Source organism: Chelonia mydas, chromosome 9 (assembly GCF_015237465.2).
Source record: "Chelonia mydas isolate rCheMyd1 chromosome 9, rCheMyd1.pri.v2, whole genome shotgun sequence".
Classification (NCBI taxonomy): Eukaryota; Metazoa; Chordata; order Testudines; family Cheloniidae; genus Chelonia; species Chelonia mydas.
In genome coordinates this window covers 55233254-55252829 of record NC_057855.1, presented here as the reverse complement: position 1 = coordinate 55252829, position 19576 = coordinate 55233254, and the positions used below count along the sequence as shown (strand labels likewise).

At 46.7% G+C, this 19576-nt stretch overlaps 1 protein-coding gene across 1 annotated transcript in view; it reads left to right on the top strand.

Moving 5' to 3' along the window:
* Positions 1–4266: 4266 nt before the first annotated feature.
* Positions 4267–19576, top strand: part of CROCC2 (ciliary rootlet coiled-coil, rootletin family member 2) — a 212359-nt gene continuing 197049 nt past the window's right edge. Inside the window, 1 exon segment of the mRNA XM_043522756.1 lies at positions 4267–4630. Within this exon segment, the coding sequence (XP_043378691.1) occupies positions 4577–4630 (54 nt within the window). The 5' untranslated portion in view covers positions 4267–4576.

Sequence of the window (19576 nt, the reverse complement as noted above, 5' to 3'; positions counted from 1 at the left end):
CAGTTGTTCCATATTGCTTATCACCCCCAGGCTGCGGGGCAGGTGGAACGCATGAACCGCACCATTAAAAGTGAGCTAAGAAAGGGAGTGGAAATCGGAGGAAAAAACTGGTCACAGTTACTGCCCTTTGTCTTAATGAGAATAAGGGCCCGAGAATCAAAGGGCACAGGATTTTCTCCATATGAAGCTCTCATGGGAAGGCCTATGGAACGGTGGGAAAATCTACTTACCCCAGTACCTGGGGAAGTCACTACACATGGCTTAACACAAGAATGGATTTTAACTTTAATCGAACATGTAAAACAAGTACAGCAGGCGGTGGCCTGGCGAGACGAGCAAGGAGCAGCAAGAGTCAAAGCATGGTATGACCTGCCTGGGGAGCGTAATCTACCCATGGTGGGAGATCTAGTGATGTACAAGATTCCAGGTCAACACCATCCATTCCCAGCTCCTAAATGGAAGGGCCCCTATCTTGTCCTTGACCAATTAGGGCCCAGTCTGCTATTACTGGGTACAGAGAATGGAGGACGGGAGTGGGTTCACTGCACGCAAATAAAAAGGTACAAACAGGGGATTGGGAAAGGGGACGTGTAAATTTTGTTATGTGTGTATTACAGGTTAATTCAAAAAGGAGAAAAGGATGAAAATTCCCTGGCCCTGGATGGAACAATTACTAGTGCTAATCACAATTGTCACATTTACAAATTCTATTCAGATCCCACGATGTGAAGTGTCAAAAGGAGGAAACACATGGACGGCTACACATGCAACCTGTGGTAATAAAGCTAATGAAGACTATGAGAATCTCCCCATAGAAAGATGTACCACTAATACTCCAACAGGAATTTGGCAGTGTCGGTATATGGTTTATGGATTAGATGGGGGAATCCCAACCAGGTGGAGAATATCAAATTTATCAGGAAATATCGCATGGTACTCCCTGGGTGCTGCCATGATTAACGATAGTGGAGAACACAGTTACCCAGCTATGTGGTTTGTTACAGAGGGTCCAAAGAATATAACCCTCTGGTCCCCTGGAGCAAATGAACCCTCTTGGGAAAATAGGGCCCCACATTTAGGGTGTGATGTTACCATATGTAACCACAATGGTACTTCCATGGAAGATAATCCCCGAGGGTGTGATTGTTATGTACATATTACATTAGGTGTAAAATCCCCTTTGGGACGCTGGGTGTACGATGAGTTAACCATTTTACAGAATGTAACCCTACAGGTGATATGGATGCCAAGTTGGAAGAATCCAAATTTAAAGTGGCCACAGCCTGGAGCCAAGAATATTCCCCGACGAGCAAATGTCTGGGAGCCATTGTGGGAGCAGGTGCAGCCTGCACTTTTTAACGTGTCCTTTCACTCTATTACATGGGTGGTACGCCCCAAGGAATGGTGGGTGGACCAAATCCATCCTAACTGTAGTATGTACATAAAAGGATTGAAACAACAATTCAATGCATGGGTGAGGGGACACACCTGGAATCGTCGTCAGAAAAGGGGATTGTGGGCAGCTGGGAACACTATGCTGGGTACATGGAATCTGGGGGACGAGTGGGTAACCAAACAATTAGTAAGCCAAAATGTGAAATTTCAACAACAAATTAATGAATTAATAGCACAGCATCTATCAGCAGTTGCCACAGGGTGGAGGACAGCAGTAGAGGTAAACCTGCAGTTAACTCATTGGGCAGGGGACCTGGTGACATGGGTAGAGGATGGCTTCAGAAGACTAACATGGGGAGAAGTGTGCGTAGGTATTCAAAATGCTCAGTTAATAATGTTAATGGATATTATGAGAGATGCTTGGTCAGAACAATGGCCTTCAGTATTAAATCGGGAGGCTAGCCCATATCTATCCACAATTGCAAAAACATACCCATCTACCTGGAAAATAACATCCCCGACCTGTGGGGAGAGTTCTTGTGTAATTGTTACTATGATACCATGGGAAGGAAATGCAAATAAGGTGGTTCCCTTGAACCCTATGGGAGTAAGTAGGGAAGGGGGAGCACGTTGGGAGCCACTAGGGAATAGGTGGGGGGGATGGAATGGGGTAAACTGGACTGTCATCACATTAAGCAGTTGTGTATCCAGAGGAGGAATATGGATGTGCCCCTCTCCTATGACTATGGAGGAGCAGGATCAATGGCCTATTGCAAAGGGGGGGCATTTAGGGGTAATGTATATGGGGTACGGTGTATTCTGTTGGGAATGTATCCAATCCTGCAATATAACACTAGGAGGCAAAATCCTTCCAGTGTATGACAAAATTATGAGCTTCTATACACTGCCACCTGGACTATGGTGCACCAATGGATCAGTGGACTTAATCGTTGTAAACAATCAAACCAGCACCTACTACCCCATACCGTACCAAGTAGTTGAATTGGTTTGGACAATACCAAATTTCACTGTGGATATTCAGTGGACACACAATATGGACAAAAGTACACAAAGATTACAAGAGCAACTTGCTGCAAGCGCCAACAGTTGGACACACTTACAATCCACACTACAGGATGGCGCTAACAAAATTTTAACCTTATCAAAGGAGGAGAAGCAGTGTTTTTGGTGGTGGCCAGGATGTTGGACCATACTGCAGGGGTCAGGACTCTCGGTGTTGCTGTGGATTATCATAGCAGCTGGTGTATTGTTAATTATATGTATGTTACATTGCATATGGAAACGATCAAGGGGGGCACAACCCCCTAGAGAACAGCCACTAATTATAACCTATAAGTAATGTAGTAAGCCCCCCCCAAGTGTACTAGACAACCCGGACCCAACCTTCTCGGGCCCACTATACTGGGAAGTCTGGAACACTAATTGGAATAGGTGTAGTATGCCCGTACGAGAGAAGGTGCAGGGCATGGTACTACACAAGGGGCAGTGGGACAGATGGAGCATCGACACCTTCCACCTTGATGCCTGGCCCTATCAGGAAATGTGTCGCCATATGTCCTATGCTTTTCCAGGGATACCTGGGCAGGAGGATCCCAAAAGAAAAGAAAAAAAAAAAGGGGTGGAGTGTTAGGATATAGATATTCAGGCCTGTCTGTAAAGGCCTGTACTTTAAGAATTTAGGGGTATTCTTATTACTTGGCTAGTTAGAGGTATAAAAGAATCAAAATCACTGTCTGCTGGTGTAAGGGCCTTCTCTTACTGTGACAGTTTGAGGCCCTGTTCTTAGGCTAAGGCCTTTGGCTAAGCAGCAGAAGCAGCCATAAGCCAGGAAGCGAACAGTCACATCCTCACATTCCAAACTAGCCACATTGAAAGAAGGTGCTATTGGGCTGTTAGGAATACAATCCTGTCCTGAATACAATCCTGTCCTGATAAGTCCTATCACCTCCAAAGAAAGGGAAGTGCCTAGAAAATGTAAAAGGAAACTTAGTTTGATAGCATCCTGTCTGGCAAGAACTCACTTATCAATAGCTGGGATGTGAAATCCTCACTTCTGTATTGTTTTCCCACTTTGCTATTGTTTGTCTGTATAATCTCTGTCTGGTTCTGTGATTGTTCCTGTCTGCTGTATAATTAATTTTGCTGGGTGTAATCTAATTAAGGTGGTGGGATATAATTGGTTAGCTAATCATGTTACAATATGTTAGGATTGGTTAGTTAAATTTCAGTAGAATGATTGGTTAAGGTATAGCTAAGAATATTACTATATAAATTAGGGGCAAACAGGAAGTAAGTTGGGATTCGAAAATAAGGAAAAAGGAACTTGTATTTAAGCTTGCTGGAAGTTCACCCCAATAAACATCGAATTGTTTGCACCTTTGGACTTCGGGTATTGTTGCTCTCTGTTCATGCGAGAAGGACCAGGGAAGTGGGAGAGTGAAGGAATAAGCTCTCTAACACCTTCCAACCCTGATATTCTATGATTCTATGATATTTGGGAATGGTAATTAATAGTGAGTGTTAGTTACTGAATATTAATGAGAATTATTCCTATCAGTGCAGCCTGGTGCATAGTAACGAGTGGCGATCAGTGCTGATGAGGGTTGGGGAATCCAGCAGGGGGGATCCCAGCAGCAGGAGGCAACTCCAGCCAGGCCTGCTTTGCTCTCAGAGCCGGCCGGGCAATCCTCTATTTCCTCTCCCCCGCCACCGGTTTGCCCGGGCGTTCCAGAGTCTCCAGGAGACAGCCCACGCCGCGCCGCGTCCTTTGGTCCCTACGGCAACCCCAGGCCAGCGTTCTATTTCCATGGCAACTCCGGGCCCTTGGCGTCCCGGTTTCCACAGCAACCACGGCCGGAGCCGGCAGCTTTTGCTCCGCTCCGGGGAGACAGAGCCGCGAATCCCGATCAGACCAGCGGGGGCACCGGGCCTTGAACCCCCCGCCGCGATCCCCATCCTTCGAGCCTGTGACACCCTCCATCCCACTATTCTCAGGCTTGTGGCCCCTAGGACTCCAGACCTGTGACATCCTCTATCCACCGGGCCTGAGACCCCGCTACCACCGGTGACTGCTAGCCATGCCCTCTGTGTTGCATTAGGAGTTGCTGTACAGAGGTTAGAAAGCCCAGCATGCGTTTGGGTTAGACTCCGGCTTTGAGCTATGAGTGAGTGGGCTGACAAGAAGCCAGGACTGAGGCTGGAGGCTGCGATCCAGGTCAGTATGTGGCTCCCCGACCTCTACTCTCACTCCCCACCCCCATTGCAGAGACCAGTGTGGGGAGGAAAGGGTTAAAGCAAGATCATTCCTCCCCCTCCCCCAAGATCAGAGCTAGGCAGGGGGCAAAAGAGTCAAATCTATCTTATTCCCTCCCCCTCTTCTCTCCCCAGCCCAGTCTTTGCAGTTGGGGAGGAGAGTTAAATCAACCTCATATCCCAAAGTGCTGCAAAGATCAGGAGTGGGGTGAAAAGTTAAATTAATTCTCCTCCCCCCCCCACCTCCCAGCTGTTGCTCTCAGCTGAGCTGTGATTGAAAGCATAGCACTCCTTTGCCAAAAGAGACAGGCTGTGAGGACACTCTAGGAGTAGCACAGCAAACATTTATCAATTTAGGACAGCAGAAAATAAAATGAATTTAATGTCAATAACAAGAACCCTGTGCTGGACTGGAGTGGGGAGTATTGGTGGTGAGAGGGCTGGGCAGGGAGGGGAGGAACAACATAATGCTGTGGCTCTGCTGCATGATTTGGGCATCCCTTCCACCTAACTTTGGTTTAAGGTGCCACATGAGGCCTTGTGTGGGCCCCTGGGGCCCTCAGCAGGAATGGGAGCCAAGAGAAAAGGTTTGACTTTCCCCAGCTGAGGAGATGGAGACCCACCAATTCTCACTTACCTAGAGGGTGAACCTCATTTTGTGCTCGTTTTGAGGCCATTTTAAAAGCTTGTTCCCCTTACAAAGAAGGATTTCCTGTGAGTTTCGGTGAGTGTTGCTCAGTCTGATCTGAAATATCCCTCCTCCCACTTGCTGTAGATTGGCAGATGGGCACTCCCAACAGTCATTTGGCAAAATTCACCTGCATGGGCATAGGTAGGGAGAAGAGTCTAAGCCACAGCAGCTCCTCAGACATCTAAGAGCTCAGGACTGTCTTCCCCTGCAACCCTCTGCCTGTGGCCAGCAGACCTACAGGTCAGACCCCTTGTCATGTTTAGTGTTGTCTGTTGTATAGATGCTGCTGTTACTAGTACCACCTACATTGACCTGCACATGTTCAAGTTCTGATTTGCTCAGGTGGGTTGTGGGTCATGTTAAATGGTTTTGGCTGCAAATACAGGGCCTGGTGTTACATCAAGTGTGTTTGGCTTGACAGCAGAAGCTGGGATGGTAGTGCTTAGCAGCCCAGGTGCCAAAATGGACAGTGGCATTGCTCACCTACATGAGGCAGATACCCCTTTATGGTTGTGAAATTTTATTCTGAGCTGATCTTCTGTCTGTGGTGTAAGCTAAATAAATGCAGATGCTTATCTGATAATCCATGCATGTCTCTGGTGCTGCACTGAGACTTCGCTTACATGCCCTTGCGAGCTCTTTGAATGTTTTCTGCCTAAATGTTTAGATTATAGCATGCAGAGTGAGGCTATGTCTATACTACACACCTTTTAGTGACACAGTTGTGCCGCTAAAGCCGTGCCACTAAAAGGGGTGCAGTGTAGCTGCTGTTTGTCGGCAGGAGAGAGCTGTCCCACCGACAAAAAACTTCTAGCCCCAATGAGCAGCGGTAGCTTTGTCCGCAGGAGAGCGCGCCCGTTGACAAAGCGCTATTCATACCCGCACTTTTCATCAGCAAAACTTTTGACATTCAGAGGGGGGTATTTTTTCACACTTCTGAAGGACAAAAGTTTTGTTGTTCAGGTTCCAGTGTAGTCAAAGCATACAAAATAAAAAATCAGTATAATGGACACCAAGATTTATGTCGAAATAACTGAAAGCTGCAGAATTGGGGAGGTGGGTGTTTTTTAGAGCTGTCATCACATCCAAGGGCCACTAGAGGGCAGCAAGATCTCAGGAGGAGGAAAAGAAAAGATGCTCCGGAGGCAACAGGATTCAAGAGGAGCTGGGAGCATCCGCTGAGGTTTAGGCTCTAAGGGTGGGCAGGGCAGTGATGTGCTGGGGGGCTAAAATTCTGATTTCTCCGCTTGTTTTGGGGCTCACACTCTTGGCTGGATGCTGCTAATCTGTTCCTGCCAGGGAGAGCTGATCACTGGGATGCATCACAAAATTTTGCAGATCAATCCAGGGCCAGGTTGTTCCCAGCAGTTGATTTAAAACTGAATAAATATGGTTAAAAATGAAACAATAGTGTGAGGCTCTTATGACCACCGGCACTGCCAGCCTGAGCCCTGCATTTTAAGGGACAAGCTGCAATGTCTTTGAAAGCCTAGAACCAATCTCAGAGGCTTTGAAATAGAAGCCCCAATATCTGCACCAAGAGATGAAGAAGAATCTTGTTCTTGTGTTGCTGGCTGTGACCCTGGCTGCTAATATGTGTGCTGATTCAGGCTGTTGTGCCTGCCTAGAGTCCCGCTGAAGTCCGTGGGAACCCATGCTAGCAAGGGGTTCATATTAGCAGATAGATTTGCAGGACTAAGGTTGTGCTGCCCCCTAAGAATGTAACACTCCCTCGGCACAAGTGTCACTGTCCTTAGGCAGTTTCATCTCACTCCAATGGATTGCTCTGTCCCCTACTCAGTGTCAGCTCTGTCACCCTGTTGTTTTCACATGGTTATCAGTGGTATGATTCTGTCACCGGTTGTCAATAGCACAGCAATGCCCCACTTTGCATCCAAGGGTGCTAAAGGAGTTGGCAGATGTGATTGCAGAGCCATTGACCATTATCTTTGAAAACTCACGGTGATTGGGGGAGGCCCCGGAAGACTGGAAAAAGGCTAATGTAGTGCCCACCTTTAAAAAAGGGAAGAAGAAGGATCTGGGGAACTGCAGGCCAGTCAGCCTCACTTCAGTCCCTGGAAAAAACATGGAGCAGGTCCTAAAGGAATCAATTCTGAAGCACTTCAAGGAGAGGAAAGTGATCAGGAATAGTCAGCATGGATTCACCAAAGGCAAGTCATGCCTGACTAATCTAATTGCCTTCTATGATGAGATAACTGGCTCTGTGGATGAGGAGAAAGCAGTGGACGTATTATTCCTTGACTTTAGCAAAGCTTTTGTTATGGTCTCCCACAGTATTCTTGCCAGCAAGTTAAAGAAGTATGGGCTGGATGAATGCACTATAAGTAGAAAATTGGCTAGATTGTCGGGCTCAACGGGTAGTGATCAATGGCTTCATGTCTAGTTGGCCGCTGGTATCAAGCAGAGTGCCCCAAGGGTCGGTCCTGGGGCTGGTTTTGTTCAATATCTTCCTTAATGATCTGGAGGATGGCATGAACTGCACCCTCAGCAAGTCTGCAGATGACACTAAACTGGGAGGAGTGGTAGATATGTTGGAGGGTAGGGATAGGATACAGAGGGCCCTAGACAAATTAGAGGATTGGGCCAAAAGAAATCTGATGAGGTTCAACAAGGATAAGTGCAGAGTCCTGCACTTAGGATGGAAGAATCCCGTGTACTGCTACAGACTAGGGACTGAGTGGCTAGGCAGCAGTTCTGCAGAAAAGGACCAAGGGGTTATGGTGGATGAGAAGCTGGATATGAGTCAACAGTGTATCCTTATTGCCAAGAAGGTTAATGGCATTTTGGGCTGTATAAGTAGGGGCATTGCCAGCAGATTGAGGGATGTTATCGTTCCCCTCTATTCGGCATTGGTGAGGCCTCATCTGGAGTACTGTGTCGAGTTTTGGGCCCCACACTACAAGAAGGTGTGGAAAAATTGGAAAGAGTCCAGCGAAGGGCAACAAAAATGATTAAGGGGTTGGAGCACATGATTTATGAGAAGAGACTGAGGGAACTGGGGTTATTTAGTCTGCAGAAGAGAAGAATGAGGGGGGGATTTGATAGCTGCTTTCAACTACCTGAAAGGGGGTTCCTAAGAGGATGGATCTAGGCTGTTCTCAGTGGTACCAGATGACAGAACGAGGAGTAATGGTCTCAAGTTGCAGTGAGGGAGGTTTAGGTTGGATATTAGGAAAAACTTTTTCACTAGGAGGGTGGTGAAGCACTGGAATGGGTTACCTAGGGAGGTTTTTAAGGTCAGGCTTGACAAAGCCCTGGCTGGGATGATTTAGTGGGGGATTGGCCCTGCTTTGAGCAGGGGGTTGGACTAGATGAGCTCCTGAGGTCCCTTCCAACCCTGATATTCTGTGATTCTATGACTCACATTGCTTGCTGCTTGTGAGACCTCTTTAGAGCACTGAAACTCACTAGGATCACCAAAGGAACATGCAGGAGTCCTGCAAAAGACTAAACCATGGGTAACATTTCCCTCAAAGCCTGATCTTTATATTGTCTTTTTCCTGAATCTCCTGAGGATCTTTGTGTTTTAGGCAGATGGGTCTTTTTAACAGTGGGGGGGGAATTTAGGTCTCTTTGGACTCTGAGGCTGTAAATTCTCGGATCTCAGTTCACCCCCCTGGAGTAAATCTGGCCCATAGAGAGGGGAGTGACTTGGCCTGTCAGCTGAAGCTGGGAATTTGAAAGCCTGGGTAAAGAGATGAAACTCTATCGAAAAGTGGCCAAAGTTCAAGTTAAGACAAATTCCTGCTGGGAGTAAATTCCTGGGCTCACTACTGAGAAGTCCCTGCCTCTGAAACCCATCACTTTGACCCCTGGATGCTTAGATCCTGCATCCTGGATGAGCATAGGTTGGACAGCACATAGGAGATGGAGAGTCAGTCTTTTAGGGGCCCCAGTCATTTAGAGCCTTGGAACTGGTGGCCAGCCCTTAGACTTTCATTTGGGAGTCTCCCTGGAAGGCTCGGACAGGCCAAAAGAATGGAGCCAATCAAGCCGCCTGCCTCAATCAAAAGGAGAAGGGCTGCATTGTACCTGAAGCCAACTTTCTGGGGGGCTTTGGTGCGTGAAGCCAGGCTAAGCCCATTGCAGTAGCCAAGCCTAGAGGTAAAGAACTCATGGATAGCTGAGAGGAGGAGCAAAAAGAAAAGGAGTACTCGTGGCACCTTAGCGACTAACCAATTTATTTGAGACTTAGTTAGTCTCTAAGGTGCCACTAGTCCTCCTTTTCTTTTTGCGAATACAGACTAACAGGGCTGCTACTCTGAAACCTGAGAGGAGGAGGTATCATCCCTGCAGGCTGAGGCAGTTTGTGGTCATGCTTAACCCTTTACAACCTCCTAGAAGAGGAAGTAGGATCCAGTTCTGTAAGCTGCTAAGTGCTGAGCAACCTCAGCTAGCAGTGAGATAAGTCTCCAAGAAGGTGCTCAGCTCCTGGCAGGATGGGGCCGAGCATTTGCTACCCTACACTGCTGGTTTAGGACACTGATATTTTTCCCTGCCACAGCAAGCCCCCTTCATGGAAGTGAGGGTCTCTGTATTCCAGCCTGCTTTAAGTGCACTGGCAATGATGGTTTGCAGATGACCTCACTTGCCCTTGGCCCTGTTGACTGAAAGAAGTGCAGCATCAGCTCTGCACAGGACATGTCCACCATCAGGGCCTCATTTCCCGGCTGTGCAGAGAAGATGGACTTCTCAATCTGCTAGTTTTGTCCCTCTCTCCTTCTGTGATTCACCCTAGCAGGAGGAAAAAGGCAGCGTCAGGCCCAGCCAGCACCATTCGGATACTGCACCCAGCGCTGCTCCTTCTCCAGCTGCCCCAGCTGTGTTGAAATTACTGGCACCAATGGGAGTCCCTGTCTCCTTGGGTCCTCCCATTCACTGTACTGCAGCCTCCAGCTGGAACCCATTACCCAGCTAGTGCCAAAGTGTTTGCATCAATTCTGGAGCTAAGAGGTGGCCTGAAAGTTATAAATGACTCAAGTTTTTGTGTGTCTTGCAGTTTCCCTGCTAAGATGTGGCATGTGTGTGTTAAAGGGGAAACCCCAGAGCAGCTAGGAGTAGGTGGAGGGGGAATGGGATTGTTGTTAAAGGGACACCATGAGCCTGAAAATCACACTGCTCTATGCACATTTTTTACCTGCTGTTGTTACAGACAATGCCTCGGGACCCCAGAACTGTAGGAGATTAGTGTGGAAAACCCCATATTTCTCTCTCTTTATCCCAGTTTGGTTGCTCTGTGCCTTTGGCAGAGAAATTGCAGAGTCAGTTTAACTGTTTCCCTCGAACAGCCAGTCAGGCCCTGATCCTGCAAACACTGAAGCATGTGCAGAGCGTGCCTCATCTGAGCAGCCTCCTTGACTCCTAGGGGCTATTTCCATGAGTAAAAAGTTAGGCATGTGCTTAAGTGTTTCCAGAACTGAGGCCTTAGTCAGTCTGGTTACCCTCATGTTGTGTGGGTTCCTAGCTATTAGAACAAGCAGCTGCTGGTGATGAGAGATGAGTAAAGTGCTTGAACTACTCTGGGGGCCTTTGGCCTGCTTCCATTTCAGCCTCTAGAGGGTGCAACTGTTAGTTTCATACCCTGCTTTAGCAGAGATTTATATTTGTGGGGGTGGATAGTCAGCTGACCATGAGTCTCAGTGCGAAACTGTGGCCAAATGGGCTAATGCAATCCTGGGCTGCATAAACAGGAGCATTGCAAGCCAGAATAGAGAGATTATTTTACCTCTATATTTGACAATGGGGTGACTGCTGCTGGAACACTGTGTCCGGTTCTGGTGTCCACAAGTCAAGAAGGACATTGATAAATTAGAGAGGGATCAGAGAAGAGCCACCAGAAGGATTAGAAAACCTGCCTTGTAGTGATTGAGCTGCAGTCTATCTATTTAGCTTAACAAAGAGACTGTTAAGGGGTGATCACAGCCTATAAGTATCTACATGGGGAACAAATATGTAATAATGGGTCCTTCAGTCTAGCAGACAAAGATATAAGGATCCAGTGGCTGGAAGCTGAAGCTAGACAAATTCAGACTGGAAATAAGGTGTACGTTTTTAACAGTGACAGTAATTTGCCACTGAACAACTTACCAAGGGTCATGGTGGATTGTCCATTACTGGCAAGTTTTAATTCAAGACTGGATGTTTTTCTAAAAGATCTGATCTAGGAATTATTGTGGGGCAGTTCTCTGGCCTATGTTGTACAAGAGATCAGACTAGATTATCACAATGGTCCTTCCTGGCTTTGGAATCTAGGACTAGCTGGCCTTTCCCCGTTGTGGGTTTTTTCCTTTCATTTTGTAGCAATTCTCGAGCACTTCTCAGTCACAGGTTGCTGTTGAATGGGGTGGGAGGACTGATCTGAGGGCTGGGTCACAGGGAGAACTGGGGATCCCTTTGGATCAGGGCTCAGTTCAACCAGTCTGAGTGAGATAAGTCTGGTGGCCTAAGCTCAGTATCAGCGAGAGAAATGGCCATACCAAGAAACACCATTGGGCAAACTTTATTCCACAGACTCCTGGGACTGTGCTGCTCTGAAGGCGCAGAGAGTGGGACGGGGTGTTACCAGATTTGCCCTTTACTTTGCAGTATGCTCATTTATTAGGGTTACTCTTCGGGTGGGGGGGCGTGTTCTGTAATACTATCAATGTACTGCTCGTGTCATGTGTATTTTCATATGGATCTCTACTTCTCCCTTATGCAAGTTCCCTCCCAATGGAGTTATCCTGCAGGACCTAAGTTCCCCCCCCCCCCCTCCCCACACGCACACACACAACAGAGCAAGTCTGAGCTGGCTGGGTCAAGTAGCACTTTTAAGCTGTCACCCTTACATGCCCCTGGGCTCAATAGGCTGGGCCAGGCAGCACTTTCAAGCTGCAACCCTTATATGCCACAGGTTTAGCACATCCCTAACCCCACTTTCCCATCACAATTGTACTGGTAGTAACCCACTTGATGAGCAAACCCCACAGTATTTTGGGCGCTACAGGGATCTTTAGCTTAGGTAAAAGAAACGTTGCTGCAGAGTATATGGGGAAGCTAAAAACACAAAAGGGTAAAGTTCAGAGAGAGAGAGAAGCAACCAGCTTAACCATATAAGTTATTTATTGAATAATAGTGATAACTACACAAGGAGACCCTAAACCAACATAACAGTTACATTATTAAAGGTTAATAGCTGAGATAGAAAAGAAAAAGGAGAGAGAGAGAGAGAGATCTCACCCACTCCATGCGGCTTGAACTGGTCGGGGTTCCCAGGTGATGGTGGTAGCTCAGGGTCCTGAGTGCTGGAGACAGGCAGAACCCCCAGCATGATCAGTCAGGAGATGGAGTCCCAGTGGAACTGATACAGAGTTTGGGTCCATGCATCAGAACACCTACTTGGGCATAGGTAGGGGTTTTTGTAGAGAAACAACAAAGGTTCAAGGAAGAACAGTAGATTTGTTTATGGTTAAACTGATGACTCAAGGGTTTTCTTTAGGCTCGACAATAGGAGCTGATCACTTTTGGTAGTGGTTTCTTCCAGGGAGCTCACAATGCGATTAGGCTGCTTCAGTATTTTCGATATCAATCAAGGATTCATTACTAGCATTGATCTGATAACTGCTGAGCTGGGTGTGTGCAGGCATAGGTTAATTAACATCTAGAGCAGAGATCCCCCATGATGCAGTGCTTCCCTGCTTTTCTGGTCCCAGAGTTCAGTGCAATTCTCTGTTCTCCATTCTCTATGCTAATGGAGATGTCTTAATCTTGTCACCCTTGTCAGGAAGGGTCTAGGTGTGTCTCCCAACACCCTTCACTGCTCTCTGCAAGTCTTTCTCTGATCAGTTTTGATTCAAGTAGTGACTGGTGGGGGGGTGTCTTTCATGAGTCAGACAGGCTGGATACTGTGCTCTGGTTTCCCCAAGAACACAGAGCTGACTGGTATCAGGGGTGGTGTCCAGGAGCAGGGCAGCTAGGGTTGCCAATGCTCCATGTTTGTCCTGGAGTCTCCAGGAATTAAAGATTAATCTTTAATTAAAGATTGTCATGTAACAAAACCTCCAGGAATACATCCTACCGAAACTGGCAACTCTAATGGGCAGCATGGGCAATCTCACAATTCATCCACACAGGAACATGCCCCCGTCCATTGCTGCTGGGTTAGTAGCCTTTAGCAGCACAGAGAAGTCTACTTAGCAATTCTGGGTCTTGATGGGGGCCTCATTGGAGGTCTCCTTTCCCAGCCACGCCAACCCTGAAAAGGCTTCTGGTTGTGACAGCTATTTTTAGCTCAGCCTTGTAGATTAATACAGGGGCTTCCCTTCTCCCTGGGCTGCGTGCAGGCCCAGGAGAGTCACTGGAGCAGTACCGGTTGTTTTATAATACCCTGTAACTATAAAATTCTCTCTGTGGTCACATCTGCTGGTATGATTTTTAAGGCGATGGAAGGCAGTAGGGAGGTATCCTTCAAGCACAAGTTTCTGCTCTTAGAAACTTGAGTGTAAATCCTGAGTTGACTTCAGCAGAGTCACTCTGGTTTTACACCAGCATAACAGAGTAGAATGTGGCCTTGACACCTGTTTGTTGAGCTCAGCACAAACCAGGGAATTGTTACTGTCAGTTTCCCATTACAAACATACAATTCTTGCCTGTTGCAATGGAAGGAAGAGATTTACAACTTCTGTAGAGGTATTTTGTAAGGAGCGAACTTTGTGGTGCTTGTGTCTGTCCACCTGCAGTGTATTTTGCCCTCCTTCTGCATGTGGAGCACTGGAAATCAGCAGAATGTGTCCAGAATAACTGAGCTTTCTGCCTGAAATATGCATTAATCAAACACAGCTGGCTTGGGAAATCTCTTTGGTGAGTCTGCTATAACTGATTGTCCTTTACAACCACACCCATTGCTCTAAGCAGAGTGCTCTGCTGACATCAGCATAACGAGTCTTCTCACTCATCTGCCCTCTTCCTTCTCACCTTCCCACTTACCTTACTTGGTCTGATGGGTATGAATTATAAGGCTAAAAATATTATACTGACCCGAGGTCTGTGACTCGCTATGCTAAGTCCTAGGCCTGGGTCAGATTACTTCTGCTGCTCCATGAACCAGTGATCATTGTCTGTTCCAGTCTGTAATAGAATCATAGAAATGTGGGGCTGGAAAGGACCTTGAGAAGTCATCAAGTCCAGCCCGCTGCTCTGAGGCAGGACCATGTAAACCTAGACAAAGTAAACCTGACAGATGTTTGTCCAAATCTATTCTTAAAAACCTCCAGTGATGAGAATTCCATAACCTCCCTTGGAAGCATGTTCCAGAGTGTAGCCACCTGTATAGTTAGAAAGTTTTCCGTGGTATCTAACCTAAATCTCCTTTACTGCAGATTAAGCCCATTACTTCTGGTCCTGCCTTAATTGGGTATAGAGAATTGATCACAATCCTCTTTGTAACAGCCCTTCATATGCTTGAAGATTGCCATCAGTTCCCACCTTTAGTCTTCTTTTCTCAAGACTAAACATGGCCTGTTTTTTAACCTTTCCTCATAGGTTAGGTTTTCTGAAGCTTTTATAATTTTGATGCTCTCCTCTAGACTCTCTCTAGTTTGTCCTCATTTTCCCTAAGGTGTGGGGCCCACAGCTGGACACTGCATTCCATCTGCAATCTCACCAGTGCCAAGTAGAGTGTGACAACTGCCTCCCATGTCTTACAGACAGCCCAGAATGATATTAGCCTTTTTTGTGACTGCATCACATTGAGTCATATTTGATTTGTGACCCATGATAACCCACAGAGCTTTCTCAGCAGTAATACAACCTAGCCAGTTAGTCCCTGTTTTGTAATTGTGCATTAGATTTTTCCTTACTAAGTGTAGTACTTTGCCACTTATCTTTATTTTATTTCATCTTATCAAAATTCAGACCAATTCTCCAATATGTCAAGGTTGTTTTGAATTCTAATTCTGTCCTCCAAAGTACTTGCAACTCCTTCCATCTTGGTGTCATCTGCAGATTTTAGAAGGTTACTGTCTACTCCATTATCCAAGTCATTTTTGAAAATGTTGAATTGTCCTGGACCAAGAACTGACCCCTGTGGGATCCCAGTGAATATGTCCCCCCAAGTTGACAGCAAACCATTGATAACTACTCTTTGGGTACAGTCTTTCAGCCAGTTGTGCACCCACTTTATAGTAATTTAATCTAGACCACATTTCCCTAGTTTGCTTATGAGAATGTCATGTAGGACTGTGTCAAAAGCCTTATTAAAATCAAGATATATTATGTTTACAGCTTCCATTTATCCATCTGGTCAGTAATACTATCAAAGAAGGAAATTAGGTTGGTTTGGCATGATTTGTTCTTGACAAATCCATTCTGGCTATTCCTTATAACTATTATCCTCTGGGTGCTTACGAATGGATTGTTTAATAATTTGTTCTAGTATCTTTCCATGTATTGAAGTTATAGGTACTATGTTAGCCCTTCTTCAGTCCTCTGTGACCTCACCCATCCTCCATGAGTTCTCAAAGATAATTGCTAATGGTTCCAAAATTGTTTCAGTTAGCTCCTTCAGTACCCTAGGATGAATTTCATCAGGCCCTGCTGGCTTTAATACATCCAGCTTATCTAAATATTCTGTAACCTATTCTCTCCCTATTTTGGCTTACATGCCTTCCCCCTGTGGTTAATATTAATTTGATTCTTTAGTTTTCTGGTACGCTTGTCTGAGCTCCTTAAGTTTCACATGGCACTGTGTTGCATCCTTGCTGTAGCCTCTGTCCCTCATGTCCTCGGAGATTTTTTGAAATGTTTTGGCATTTCATCTTTTGGAACGTAGTTCTGATAGCACAGATTCCTCTCCCCATACAGTGATCAGACCCAGTACCTCCCCGTTTGGTCCATGCTGGAGCTCTTTTTCAATTCTGGGACTGCATGGTCACCTGTGCTGATGAGCTCGCCTGGCCAAACAGGAAATGAGATTCAAAAGTTCCCAGGGCTTTTCCTGTATACCTGGCCAGTGCATCCGAGTTCACAGTGGTGCACTGTGGGATAGCTCCCGGAGGCCAATACCTTCGAATTGTGTCCACACTAACTCTAATTCGAAATGGCGATGTCAATTTCAGCGCTAATCACCTCGTTGGGGAAGAGTACAGAAATCGGTTTTAAGAGCCCTTTATGTGGAAAAAAATGGCTTCATTGTGTGGACGGGTGTAGGGTTAATTCGATTTAATGCTGCTAAATCCGACATAAACTCGTAGTGTAGACCAGGCCTAAGGTGCTTGAGCTGTCCTGAGGTAAAAAACACAGTGAAGACCAGGCATTGTAGTTTTACTGTGGAGTAAACCAGGCAAGTTCAACCCCAGGCAGGGTTCTTCTGCCCTGTAAAAATGTCAAGGTATCAAAATAATTTCCCATCCCAAATCAGTACAAAAAATAGAAATCTTGAAAAATGTTGTGAATTGAAAATCTGTTAAATGTTGGTTTGGCTCAGTCAAAACATTTTGCTTTAATAATTTAGAAATGTTTCATTTCAATTTTCAACATTTTTTTATTTTAAATTTTTTTACTATAATTACCTTAAATTTTGAAACAAAAATGCATTTTGAACAGGAAAACTGGAATTTTCCATTTTGAACATGTCACAAACTATTTTAACAATTCCAAAACGTTTCCCCCTTCCCCCCCAAATCCTTTTGAGTGGAAAAATGTGTTGAAACTGACCCTTTCCTGCCAAAAGTTTTGGTTTAGATTACTCCGCATTTTATTAACAACCCCCCCCGCCAACCCCCCCCCCCCCCCCCAAAAAAAAAAAAGTTTTTGTCAGAAGAGTTCCAACCAGCTCTAGTATTTTTTTTTTTTAACCTCTGGGTAACTAACAAGAACATAAGAACGGCCATACTGGGTCAGACCAAAGGTCCATCAAGCCCAGTATCCTGCCCTCTGACAGTGGCTAATGGCAGGTGCCCCAAAGGGAATGAACAGACAGGTTATTATAAAGTGATCCAGGCCCTGTTACCGAATCCCAGCTTCTGTCAAACAGAGGCTAAGGACACCATTCCTGCCCGCCTGGCTAATAGCCATTGATGGACCTAATCTATTGAGCTCCCTTTTGAACCCCGTTATAATACTGACCTTCACAACACCCTCTGGCAAGGAGTTCCAGAGGTTGATAGTGCATTGCATGAAAAAATACTTTCTTGTGTTTGTTTTAAACCTGCTACCTATTAATTTCATCTGGTGGCCCCTTGTTCTTGTATTATGAGGAGGAGTAAATAACACTTCCTTATTTACTTGCTCTATACCACTCATGATTTTATAGACCTCTATCATATCCCCCCTTAGTCGCCTCTTTTCCAAGCTGAAAAGTCCCAGTTTTATTAATCTCTCCTCATACAGAAGCCGTTCTATACCCCTAATAATTTTTGTTGCCCTTTTCTGAACCTTTTCCAATTCCAATATATCTTTTTTGAGATGAGGTGACCACATCTGCACGCAGTATTCAAGGTGTGGGCGTACCATGGATTTATATAGAGGCAACATGATATTTTGTGTCTTATTATCTATCCCTTTCTTGATGATTCCCAACATTCTGTTCACTTTTTTGACTGCCGCTGCACATTGCGTGGACGTTTTCAGAGAACTATCCACAATGACTCCAAGATCTCTTTCTTGAGTGGTAACAGCTAATTTAGACCCCATCATCAGGGGTGGTGAGTTGTATGGGCCCGTGGTGCCCAGGCTCCAGGAATGTCTGCCGTCCCCGCTGCCTCCCCTGGGCCCCGGAGCATCTCTGCCACAAGTGGGCAGCTGCCCTGCCAGTCTGTACTGTGCTCCCTCTCCAGCGGCGGCGGTTGCTGCTGCATACAACACAAGAGCGGCGCCGGCGACAGGCTGAGGTGGCTGCTGCACCTGCAAGGGGAGGAGGGGTGGAGGCGCACACATGATTGGCAGCCCTCCCCTCCTCCGGCACCCACCGGGAGGCGACACCAAGGGGGCTTCTGGGAGACGGAGTCTGGACCTCACCTGAGTAGCTGCTGGGGCTTGGGTGAGTGTCCAATCATGTGATCCGTGCCCCCCACCCCCACCCACCACTACTGCCCCACTCTGGGCAAGGGGAAGCCCCATCCCCCATGAAGCTACAGAAAGGGGCAGCAGCAGGGGAGGAGGCCACATGTGATGGCAGCTCCCTCCCCGCCCCCAGCACCCACCACAGGGGAGGCGAGGGGGCTTCCTGGACCTGAGAGAGGCCCGGCCCCTAGGAGCACGTGCAGTGATGCTGCCTGGTGAGTGTGCTGCCTGGGGGAGGGGAGCCCCCGCCCTGGGAGCTCACTGCTGCCAACGGGGAGAGGGCTGGGGGGACTGTGGAGTCCTCCTCTCTGGCCCCAGCCCCAGGGCAGCCTGCCTGCACCCCAAACTCTGCATCCCCAGCCTTGCCCCACCCCAGAGCCCTCACCCCCAGTCAGAGCCCTCACCCCCCACACCCTAACCTCTTCCGTACCGTGAACCCCTCCTCCCGGGCCCCACCCCTGCACCCCAACCCGCTGCCCTAGTTCTGAGACCCTCCCACACCCCAAACCCTTCATCCCCACACCCCCAGCCAGAGGCCTCATCCCTCCACACACATCCACATTGTGCAATATAGGGAAACTGTTAAACACTTACTGTTTCCAGTCCATTTTTACATTATTTTTAAAGAAATATATATCGGCTTACAAGGCAGGTGTGGGGTGGGGTGGGGGTATCGGGACTTGGACCTGTTCTGGGTACCACCAAAAATTATACAAACCTGCCGCTCCTGCCCATCATTGTATATGTATAGTTAGGATTATGTTTTCCAATGTGCATTATTTCGCATTTATCAACATTAAATTTCATCTGCCATTTTGTTGCCCAGTCACCCAGTTTTGTGAGATCCTTTTGTAGCTCTTCGCAGTCTGCCTGGGACTTAACTATCTTGAGTAATTTTGTATCATCTGCAAATTTTGCCACCTCACTGTTTACCCCTTTTTCCAGATCGTTTATGAATATGTTAAATAGGACTGAGCCCAGTACAAATCCCTGGCGGACACTACTATTTACCTCTCTCCATTCTGAAAATTGACCATTTATTCCTACCCTTTGTTTCCTATCTTTTAACCAGTTACCAATCCATGAGAGAACCTTCCCTCTTATCCCATGACTGCTTATTTTGCTTAAGAGCCTTTGGTGAGGGACCTTGTCAAAGGC